Source organism: Rissa tridactyla, chromosome 6, assembly GCF_028500815.1.
Source record: "Rissa tridactyla isolate bRisTri1 chromosome 6, bRisTri1.patW.cur.20221130, whole genome shotgun sequence".
In the NCBI taxonomy this organism is placed as follows: domain Eukaryota; kingdom Metazoa; phylum Chordata; class Aves; order Charadriiformes; family Laridae; genus Rissa; species Rissa tridactyla.
The window spans coordinates 45,975,411-45,987,793 of record NC_071471.1 but is presented as its reverse complement, the minus strand read 5'-3'; the positions used below and the strand labels follow the sequence as shown (position 1 = coordinate 45,987,793).

Genomic DNA, 12,383 nt, shown 5'->3' with positions numbered 1-12,383 from the left:
ATGAAATGGTATGAAGTGTTCCTTATGAGCCCATGGAAAGAGCTTTTGATAGGAATTTTAGAAGCACTTGGGTAACTAATGAGACACCTAAGGCTCCTGATGGAATTTCCTTTGCACTTATTGCAAATACATCCAAATGATCTGTCTATGGTTTGAGCAGTCTCTCTGAGTGGGCAGCAGGTAACTTGACCCATGCACAGCTCTATTTATTACTAAGATTCAGCTAGGATGAATTATACCTGAGGCAAATCACACCTCCCAAACTCTTTTAAAATAATTCTCACCTTTTCCATCCGCAACAATTTTCCACAATATTGCAAAATCCCCCTCAAATTTTTTCATGATGGCCAAATTCATTCTTCATGGGGTTGTCAAAAGTGACTTTCTGCAACAAGAAAAGTCATCTTTGACAGCCAGTCTGCAGCCTGGTTTGTCAGGGAAACGAGGGGTATAAGCTCATGCAGTTGGTCTATGTCTCCCACTAAGGACCACTGAACTGGTTGACTGCTTGTGACTAGTTCTGGTGGGGATACAAGGAGGAACTGACAGTCAGCTTTCCCATAGTGAGCTGGAAATGCAGGAAATTACCTCAAGGGACAGATGGAACTGCAATCTGCAGGGAGGAGGAAGGAAGGCTGTGTGTACCGTGTCAGCTATGGCTGACAAGATGGCAGAGCTACTTCTCAGACTTGACCCTTTCAGCTTAATAAAAAGCTTTCTCTTCAAGTTCTTTGAGCATCACTTGGTATTATGGAAATTGAGAAACCTCTCTTTAACCAGGCTGTCTTGCTCTACTGTCATTAACAAGGAATTCTGTAGGCAGGAGTCATCTTAGTATTGTTCTCTTTTATTCCTAATCTTTATAAATAGACATAGCCCCTTGACCAAATCCAATCTTGTTTCAACAGGTCAAAAAAAGTAGTACACATGTCAAATAACTGCACTGACACCAGTGGAACGAAATGTTAAATTGGTGTAAATATGAAGAGAATCAGAACTAGGAGGCTCGCTGCTGGTGCTGAACTTGTTCTACTCCATCTCAGATTATAAGGCACCACAGTCTGTTTCTATAATAAAGGCAGATAAAGATTTTGGTTTGGAGATATTTTTACTGAAAGCTAGGACATTTGAGTTTTGCAACTCTGATGACCCCAGTCCAGATTTCCAGAACTGAGAACAGCATCTCATCTGGGGAACAATTTTTTTTGGCGTGTTGTAGACCACATCAAGTCCTGTTTAATTCTTACCCATGCTTTACAAAGTCAGGAGCATTTCTAGTTCTGAGCCTGTATGCCAGCAGGTTTGCACTCCTCCTACCTGTTTGTGAGGATAAACATTAATGTGGCACTTGATACATTCTTGTCCCATGTTAGCCCAGGAGTTTCCACTCATCCATTTTCTCTTGCATTTGGGGCACTTATATTCACCGAAGCAGCGTTTCTTGCCTTGGTATGGAGTCAGACCTTCTCCTTTTGGACGAGCCTACAAAACAAAGGGAAGTAGCAATGAATGACCAAAAAAGGGTGTGGGGGCATAGCAGAAAAGTAAGGTTTTGGTTTTTTTTAAGTTAGGAAACTTTGGGCAGAAGATACTGGAGACAGACATGGAGGTCATATCCCCTTAATGAAGAGTTTGTACATTGAAGGTAGAGTTTAACAGTTCTTAGAGTTACCTCTGTAAGAAGTATTTAAAAGTTCAAGACGACTTCTAACACCTGTGACACTGAACATAGTAAGTATTTAAAATGTGCTTGTGCACTTTTTACAATGAATAGTTTTCATATCTATTTCATTATAAGATCATCTCTATTGAGTACATATTGCTAAAATTATGTATACAATCTGGAGAAGAAGCTCACTAATAAAGGACTATATTTCTTAATTAGATCCCTGTCTGTTCTCTGCTAGAACCTACCATTGAGAAAACTTCTTATAATACAGCTTTGCACAGGCTCTAAACAACAAATTATTGGCAATTAGTATGTGGATACGCATTACTATATGGGAGTGCACAAACTGTGATTAAGTATGATGGAAAGACATGTTTTTGATTAGTAGAAATCATTAATTTAATGAACTTCATTTGGTTTCTTGCTCTTGGTAAACGGTTCACTGATTGCTACATTTTGAAGGAAATAGGAAGGGATTCTCAAATGGACTGTTGTGATGTCTAAATGTTAAATGTCCCCTAAAGAAAGCCTTTTTATCTAGGGAAGCTAGTGGAGTAGACGACCTTATGCAAATACCACTTAGGATTTTTTTCTAAATAGACTCACTAAAACTGTATGGTGTAGTTAACAAAGGTATAGTAAGGTATGTAATATGTCAATATGCTAAGCTGAAGATGTGAGCATTGAATACGGCTGTCCTGAAGATAGCTGTAAAGATGACACCATTTTCAAAGAGTTTCTAGCAGATGTTGAAATACTGGCCATGTATTTGCTGTATTTTGTTTATTGCTGCCCAGAAGGAGATACTTCGCCTGTATATGGCAGAATGGTATAATCACCTATCAAAGTATTCTTTGTCATTTATTTATGTCATGCCTCTGCAAATTATTTTTTTTAAGGTTCCCGGATGAAGTTTAGTTTACAAAAGTTAAATGACCCATCATGCTGGGAAAGGGTTTGTTTTTGTTTCGGGAGCTTGTACAATTTCTCAGTGTGTAGGTCCAAATTGCTTTCTATGTGAAAACATGGGTTGAAAAAGCAGGTGGTTGGCAGAAGACCTGAGCTTGGCAGGAGCTCTGAGACTCAAGCTCCCATGGCTGATGGAGATGGTGTACGCCGTGTTACCTCCAGGGTCGCATGTAGGAGCAAGTGGGAAAAGAACATTGAGTGCGCTTCACCTCGTACACTGGCGGGTGGAAGAGGAGCACGAGGACCCCAAACCCACTCTGGCCTATTTTTTTTTCTTTTTTTTTTTTCCTGCAGCATCAGTAAACAACATTCTCTGTTTTTCATGCTTATTCCTCAGCATAGCAATATTCTTCTTTAAAAGATCAGCTGCAGTAGCAACCCCTGTTACAAATAGGCAAACATCTATAATAACTTGCTTTGTGACATTCAATCTGATAAGCCACTGTAAACATTCTGGCTTAGAGCAAAGATCAAGCTGACACTAGGACACACACATGTACAGAAGTATTGCACTGAAGAAAAAAGTGTTCATTGGCATAATGAGAAACATTTGGACTTCCATGACTAAATGAGTGCTGGCAGGCACCCACAGTGTAATCTTCTGATCCATGGTGTCCCTTGATAAGGATGGGAGACTGTAATTGAATGTAGGGCAGGAAAATGTCAATTTATGGAGACATCCTTATTTTGGACACTTAATTTGCCTCTGCCTCTGAGGAATTTGTCGCACAGCTCAAGTCAGTGTAAGAAGGAACCACATGCTCTCTTAATTTAGAAATTCTCACGAAATTGAATAGGAACCCTGTGTACAGAGAGCTCCCATGGTTGAGAGATGTTCCCCCTCCTCCTGAGGTGTCATGGATTGCTTTATTTGTAGTTTCAACTGGGGCTATGTTATTGAACAGAAGACAAGAGTTACTTCTGATTCTCAGTTTCAGTGGCACTCTACTTAAACTCCTCCTGCAGAGCTGGAAATGCAGCTTCATTACCCCTACTAAGAAGCAGTCCTTTCAGAAAATGTGCAGGTCACTGAGTGCATTATTTTCCAAAGTAATAGCACTGACTTTGGAGACAGAGCATGTTTGAGAAGTCTTGTAAATGTTTACAAACAGTATTTAAACATAACACTCCCACTGCAAAATGTTATGCCAGCCATAAAGAGCATTTAAACATCAGACTCCCACAGCAACATGTTGTGCTAGCCACAATTCACAGACGGGGAAACTTTCAGAGATGGCCACTTTGAGCAGGCCGACAACTGTAGGTTTCTCCAGGTCAGGAAGCTGACTTCAGAGACACCAATGCCCTGAAAAGCTCTGCCCTCATAAATGCATAGGAGGGCACTGAAGGTGCCGGTCGGTGAAGTCCTCTGTGTGTACAGCTGGGCATCACAAATGGAGGCTTTCCAAATTAGAAGTTACTTTTAAAATTTGGCTTCTCCAACTTGACCAGTAAATCACAAGCAGAACTAGGAAAAGAACGTAGGAGCACTGACTCCGGCGGTAATTTCCTGTTATAACTGCTAGACTAAACTTCTGATTTATTTTTATTTTAACTTTTCAGCTGCCACAGCTCCCTCCTCAGTCAGTGACTTTAATTAGTTTGCTGGCAAAGCTACAACATTCTCTGTAGGTGTTTCGCTCTTCTGCTTTATGGATGTTTATACTTTGCCCTAACAGATATTATTTTCCTTCCCATATCTTCAGTTTCCCAAACTGTGCCCCACAGGGAATTTGGATTCTCAAACAAACAAGCTCATTTTCTCTAGTGAGAAACATCATTAGGAAGCACTGACAGCAGTGAAGGCAATTCTCCAACTCCCTCCACCCTTCAGGTCCAAACAAAACAGAAGTTTGACAGTATTTGGTGGAAGGCAAAACCTGTGTGAGATACACTAATGACCCAAGAGGTCTGAGGATGGGTGTTTTCTCTCTCTTTTTTTTTTTTTTTTTTTTTTTTTTTAGTGTCTGTGGCTTCAGCAGCAGCAGAGTTGAATTGCATAAACATTTCCAAGAAACAGCCTGCTCCTTGGCACAGGAGCAGCCAGCCCTGCCCGGCAGGGTGCTCGAGTACCCAGTCACTCTGCGGCAGAGGTGTCTCACTGCTCACCCAGCTGGAGGGCAAGAACTGTTTTCACCAAAGGTTTTCCTTAACTAAGTATGGAAAAAAAGATGACACGTTTTGTCTTTTGGTATTAAGCTAAAGACTCTTGTTTTACAAAAGGTAGGATTTACCTTGTTTAAACCATTAACCTCCTATCCCCTCGCCACCCCAGCTTGATTTGAACGGTATTTAATGGTAAACCTTGGTTGGTGTTTAGGTCCTGCAATATCCTCACTGAGCATTATCTTTCCTTACTCTTTCTGCAGATAGGGATTTATTTATGTTCCGAGCTAATGTGGTGAAATTATGCCCCTATTCACAATGGCAAAATTTTTAGTTGTTACCATGTTAACTTATGGTCGGTTCCCTTTAGGCCCAGGTAGTCTTTGGCCCAGTTTCTACCCTTGGATGCGAAAGCTTGGTGGAACCTCTGTCTTACAGTGTTCAAAATAATACTCAAACTAGGTTACAAACCATAATGTGAACAAGGTTTTTACATTTTCAGCATTCTTTTTGTCTGGGGAGTTGACAATTTTATGCTTTAAATGCTGATTTGACAGGCTTACTCTGTAAAACCAAAGCACCCAACATTTTTCCTGCTGTGTGACTGTACAGCTCTCCAACAGCTATATGTATCTTTATTATCATAGAATCATAGAATTGCCTAGGTTGGAAGGGACACTTCAGATCACCTAGTCCCAACCATCAACCTAACTCTGACAAAAAACATCACTAAACCATATCTCTAAGCACTATGTCTACCCATTCTTTAAATACCTCCAGGGATGGTGACTCAACCAATTTCCTGGGCAGCCTGTTCCAGTGCTTAATAACTCTTTCAGTGTAAAAATTCTTCCTAATATCCAGTCTAAACCACCCCTGGCACATTTCAAAGATTATTTAATGCTGCCAGGACAGGTAGGCCTTTGGGAATGATCAAAACAAAACAGATTTTTTGAGAAGGACCAGAAACTATTCTTGAAGTATTCAAGCTATTACTTGAAGTATGTCTCAATGTCCAGATTTAGGCCTATGTAACAGATTCTTTGTGCTGCTACGACTTTGGCAGTCAGCAGGGGATTTGCAGAAGCAAGAGCCTTCCTTCCCCAAGGTGCCCCTGGGGTGGGAGCCATGGTAGTCCAGAGCCCCTTCCATCCTTGTGGCCCTCAGGCAGAAATTGGAGCCGATCTTGGACTGGTGGTGTTAGTGCTGAGGCTGAAGGGGACTCCCGCAGGCCTTGAATTCAGGAAGCAGCATGGATTCTCTAAAAGCCCTCGCCAGGCCCTCTGTCCACTAACAGCCAAATGAAATGACCTTGCCCTCTGATTCATGAGACAGTTGATACATTACCTTGGTCTTCCAGACAAATGCTAAGACAAATGAAATCATCTTTGCAGGTTTACCCAGCCACTGCACGTGTCTGCCTTAGCTAGATCCAACGTACGTACAAATCCAGTATTTTTTTGTGTGGCACAGCAACAAAAATGACACTGATATTCCATCCTTCGCTGACACCCAGCTGCCTCTATTTTTCATCCCCTTCCTTTCTTCAGCCAAAACCACAAATTGGCCATAATAAGATTTTAAAAGTGTTTAAGTTGAGCTTTTCTGCTGGTAACTGGCCAACCAAGTGCTCTCACAACCTATCAGATTGTGCATCTCATGGAGGAATCTGCCAAATCACTTGGCAGTGACGGACATAATAAAGGACTCTTTACTTTCCCCAGACAATTCTCTCAAAGTGTCAGTTTGCAGAGTCAGCAAAACCAAAACCAAACCCCCCACATGCCCTGCTTAAAACTAGATTCATTATAAGCAACAATGGGCAGAGAGTTCACTCAAAGTGAAACGCAGAGGAACAATGTATTTAATGCTCTTCCTCCCCTCATCTTCCCCCACGTTTGTGTTACGCAGCTGAAAGGCGTACAGCACAGGGAGAAGATGAAGTCAGTATGGCGCTGGTACATGAGTCCTGTTCCTAGAACTCTGTAAGGGTCTGCTTACAAGGATGCTTCATAAAGTAAAGCAGGAAAGCAATAACAGCAGAAAAAGCTTGATGAACTGACCGGCTCCCAAGTGATTTGCAGGAGTGGGAGGGACAAAGTTTTATTTTGAAATGTGAGCCCTCCAACACTCTCAATTGTAAGTCAGCACAACTAGGAGATAATACGAAAAAAAAACTTGCACTCTTATTTTGCACTACTCTATGTGCATAGCTTTGAGAAAGATGAAATGATAATGATAAAGCATACCCAAAATGTTCAATTAAAAGGGGAAAAAGAAAGCATTAGGACTGATTTGGTGTACTGGATGTCCTGGTATTCTAGTCCTCACTGCAGCAAGTTGCAGAGTGTTGGGAAATTCACTGACCTTTCTCTGCTCTGTGTAGGCTGTGTACAGAATGAGAACACACTTCCATGCTTATGCCAAAGTAGCACATAAAAGGGAATCCTTACATCGGTCAACTTTTTTTCTTTGTCCTTCCTGATTTTTGTATTCATTTAAATCTGAGTATCAACAGGATGCATAGACAGATACAGAGGTTGCATGTTTGGAAAACGAATTCTAACATAGCTGGTCTATCTTTCCTTGCCACATGTAGTCCATTATGCTGGTGTATGATATTGCTGATGTGTGACACTTAAGACTTCTGAGGTATTTAAATAAACTGTTGCAAAATCTTTAATTAGTACATGCAATATAGGAAGAGCATCTAGGCGGTACAGAAAACAAATTAATGCAATGTTTCAGCCTTCTTGTCTCTAGTATAATTTGTGTATTAGTGATATGATGAGAACTTGATACGGGTCAGTTAAAGGAAAAGGGGGATAACTGTCAGAAAGCAGACTCTTCATTACAGCATCACTATTTAAATAAAAGACTTATATTTGATTTACTGAACAATAGATATTATGGAATTTCTAGACATATTGGATATTCCAGACTAAGGATTTATGACAAATAAAATTATATCTGAGCAAGTCAATGCTGAAAAATAAAGAAAACTTGTTTGTGTAACTTAACAGAGGAGGCCGGTACATGTTTTATTTGACTGGGATTTTCTTAGGGGTCTTGCCTGTCACAAGGCTTAGGACTATGTCAGCCTCTGACAGGGGGGTCTACTGTGTGGTTTTTTTATCATCACTGGAAGCATCAGGAATTTACACCACTGCATTCATAGAAACTGGCTTGTTCTTCAGGGCAGATAAAGCTCATCAGTTGTTATTGCTAATCTGAAACCTTCTATCACACTCGTACCACTTCTGCTCTTAAATTCTGATCAAGGTAGAAGGTGGCTTTGTACTGAGGTCCCAAATAATGAACTATTACAGTTGGGCATCTGATAAAGTCGGTAGGATTTCCCAGCACATCTTCTCTAGGGCAATATGTGTATCGTAGCCTTCCTGCTCACCATCAGTGCATTGGGCTGGGGAAAAGGGGACAATGAGTCGCTGGAGCTGATGCCTGGCCCCCTAAAGAAACATAAAATTAGAAGCAGGTAAGACTGCTTAGGGTCTCTGTGTGTCTGCTTGCTGCTCCAGGGGTCACCACATACTGTGCTCTCATTAGTAGTATATTTTGTCATCTTATGTGGACAATAATTTCACAGTCGACTGTACAGGGAAGTTTGCTCCTGTACACGTTTCTCCTTTATTTCGTCTTCATACGTGTACCTCTACTGAGCAGAAATTTAGTCCTCTGCTTTCTTGGCCCTGCAGTCAGCGTTTTTCTAGCAGGGTGGTGTTCAGAATGGAACATGATTCTCCAGGAAGCAGAGCATTAAACAAAAGATGCGAGGATGTGTAGTGCACAATCCAATATAACATTAGTCTTTTTATTTTCCTTGCACAAATACCTTATTTCTGCTGTTAAAACATTTTCACTCCCCAAGTCTTACTTTTTGGGAAACATTTAAAAGTGTATTGATTAAGCTGTGTCAATGAACTTTATAGGTAAATTTTGAAATGGCAGAAGACTGATTTTATGTTTGTCATGTCAATATATAAGAATGTGTCTCTTGGTTGCTTTGAAAAATCAGTGTTGTCAACATATTGTATGTTAACTGCGATTTTTGATCTCGTTTCCACAGCAGTAAACCAAGAGTAAGATTTGGCACTATTTGTTACTAGTAACATGCACATAGTTTCTGATGATGATTAAAGCAATAGGCATGGTTGTCATGGGCATGCTGATCAAAGTCCAGAAAACCAAGAAGCTGGCTTGGCGTATATTCTAACATTTAAATCAAAATCTGGTTTTGCAGATTTTTCAGAATCCTAGCCATGCTTTTTGGAACAAAGGCTTTTCTTCTGCTACAGAATGCCCAGTTGAGCTGATCATTAGAACCATCCTCGGGCCAAAGATACATAATATTCATTTCTGTGCTCAGTCAGTTTGAAGCATAATATTTGCAGAATTGCCAAATACTAGTTACTATCTGATGTGTAAATTACTAAACACCGAATGGTCTGAGAAGCTGATAGTGTGGGTTTCCGTCTTTGCAAATCCTCGTCATCACTCTGCAACTAGTATAGAAATAGAAAACATGTAAAAGCTCAGTACCATACAGTCTGAGAAAAAACTGTGTTGATTAAATAATAGTATGCTGTTTTCATAGGCTTCTGTCTTCATAAAAAAAGACTTGGAGGTATTGACACAAGCAAGCGGTGTAACAGAAAAATATCTGGGAAGAATGGTAATGTGGTGACAGGACTGGTGCTGGACTTCCAACACCTGGATTGAATATGTAGCCCTAACAGATTGCCTGTCTGATCTTGGTCGGGTCATGTCATTAGACTGTACCTCAGCCCTTCATGTAGGGCTAGGAGGAGAGGTCCTTTTGCTGTTCCCTGACATGTTGGTGGTGGCTGTGGCATTGTATAATCACTTCAGACTACGTATGGTGATGTAGCTTCTGTAGCATAACGGAACCTTGAACTTCATCTGGGCCATCTAAGTGCTGTTATAACAGACCAAGCAAATAACACTCACAAAACTTTCAGTCAATCCTTTTCATAGAAGAAAATTTGGGTGCATAGCGTATTGCACAGAAACGTGTTCTCTCTTGATGAAGCTTGTTAGTGGAGTCTTATTAGAAGGTGAAAGTCCCCTTGTATTCCTAATTCTAACAAACCTCAGACTTTTTTTTTTAGTTTTTTTTTTTTTTTTGCTGAATGTTCACATGAACTTTCCAGGTTTTAGAATTTCAAACAGTGTGCTTGTATATTCAGTTACATCATGTGTTAAATACAGGGCAGCAGGCAATGATCAAGTGTTTAATGTGTCTGGTAGACTTTCAGAGCCACAGAGCTCAACTAAACCTACACCAATCTTTTATTAAGGAAAGCTGCAAATAATTCTCTTGGTTAACTGTACTTCAAGGACTTATTTTACCTGTACATGCTAGTCTTTGCTTGCTGAATGACTGTGAAAGAGCTTCCAGACTGACTATCTAGTCTTGTGGCCAATCACAGCTTTAATGTTTGTTCCCGTAGGACTTTGAAAACAATGGAATTACTTGAGCATATAAATAGCTGCCTAATGAATCTTCTTTTGAAAGTATTGCATAACTCAGCCTAACCCAGAACCTACAATTTCAAGAACAGGGAAAGAATAGGTCTCTGGTCCTTATGCATGTGAAGACAACTGACAAAATGTGAACCAAATGTTAACTCTCACAACGAAGCAATTGTACTGAAAAAAATTCTCTCAGAATTGTGCAGCGAAAACTGTTTCCAGTGTATTATTCAATGCAATAGGAAGTAAAAAGGGGGATAGGGCTAGAAAGTGGGGATGGGTAGTGACTAAATGAACTTGGTTCTTTGCTGTGTAATTTAAGTATTGTATGTCATATAGAAAATAGGGATTTGCATATCAAATGAGGCATGTGGAAGAGTTAAAATTACTCTCGCCTGCTGGGATGCAGTGAGGCACTTCTTTTCAGTGTTACAAGATCATATTCTTCCAAACAGCTTGAGATAAAAGGAAGTGGTTGAAATCTTTCTTTCCCCTTCTCTGATACAAAATTGGCCATGCTGAATTAATTATGAAGAAACTAGGAATGTATTCATTTTAATAGTTTCCTGATGTGTGGACTCTTTTGTCCCTCTTCATCTGTTGCCTGAAAACATACAATGGCAATACCCTCCGCCTCTCTCCCTCCCCCTTCTCCTCTGGTAGCACACTGTATTAAATATGTTGGCGTTTTTTTCAGTAGTTGGAATCAGAGTTTTGGAGCAGTGAGGGTCACACCCTCGCTATAATAAGGCGTTTACCTCTTCTGAGCTGAGGTCAAGACGCATGTTTTTGGACCTGCTTAATTGGTCCACCTCAGATGGCTTCATTTGGGTTTCAGATTTCTCCTAGGGCTAATGTGGCACAGCTGGGGCACCATTCTAGTAATGAGCAGACAAGTCTAAAGACATCTAAAGATGATCTGTCCTTTAAAAAGTAGTGGAATGAGTCTGATAACACTTGCCTCCCCATAGGTCATGGGACCCTTCCAGAGGGAAAACAGATAGGAAGGCAGACAGATGTCACTGGAGGTCATTTGATTCTGAATCTAAGTGAGTGGCAGGTGCTTTTGAAGACCCATTCAAAATGTGGGATGTTGTCTTCTGCTTCATTGCTGTTCTGATATGTGCTTATGCAAAGTCTCCACCTGAAGAGATTTGGACTGAGTGATGATGTTGAGATACAGCTGCAGATCTCCAATAGGTCCTGTAGTGATATTTCTTTCCTTATTTAGGTGTCCAGGTAAAGAAAATGCATGAGAAGACTCTGTCCACACTAGATTGGGTGTGCCACTATTTGGTCAAAGCAAATTTTCAAAAGAGGATTTGGATCAGGGAATTTTCCAATTTATGTGGTGACCATAGAGCTTGCATTGCTTTGTGTTTTATGCTTCAGCTGAGAATCTGAGACATTTTTGGCATCAAACACACAGAATAATATGTTGTCTCTACTATTTGAACTATTTGTGAAAGCTGCATAGGAACTTTAATTGCAAACATGGCAACTTGCAAAACTTTCAGTACTTGCTCTTCATGAAGTACTGTAGCTTAATCATATACTGGCTGCAGCTTGATATAACTTTGGTGTGAATTTACACGGGAGTAGAGGAAGGGCCTGTAGTAAATATGAAGAGGACTGTAGGCGGTGATGGGAGATGGCTTCCTCTGCTGCTCGAGTGGCTTTGTAAAATCCTGCTGTATGACTATCTGTATCTTTTGGTGCCTTTATCCTTTTGTAAACCTGGACCTGTTGTGGCTTTTCTCCATGTCGTATATCTGCTGGGCAACACTTGCTGAAAGTACTTTGGGAGGGACTTTAATTAGCATAGTGATCTTAAGAAGAAACCTCAACTTGGGAATCTGCTACTTTTGCACGTTCATTAGAAAGAAAGTCTGTTGATCTCCACAGATGCCAGGAGAGACCACTGATTTATGCTAAGGTATTTTTTCCTCTGAGGCAGAGGGGACTCAGATGACGTTAATGAGGACTTACAATAAATAATGATTTTATTTCAATTAGAAGCTTTGACATCATCCATATATCTAAAAATAACATTAATTTCTTTGCCCAGTTTCCAAATGAAACTGCGTCATTCCCAAAGCATTATCTGTTTTTCTTCTATCCTAAC

At 40.4% G+C, this 12,383-nt stretch overlaps 1 protein-coding gene across 1 annotated transcript in view; it reads right to left on the bottom strand.

Moving 5' to 3' along the window:
• Positions 1-12,383, bottom strand: part of ZCCHC24 (zinc finger CCHC-type containing 24) — a 119,022-nt gene that overhangs the window by 15,185 nt on the left and 91,454 nt on the right. The window contains exon 3 of the mRNA XM_054204923.1: positions 1,318-1,482. Within this exon, the coding sequence (XP_054060898.1) occupies positions 1,318-1,482 (165 nt within the window). The remainder of the gene's footprint in view (positions 1-1,317; positions 1,483-12,383) is intronic.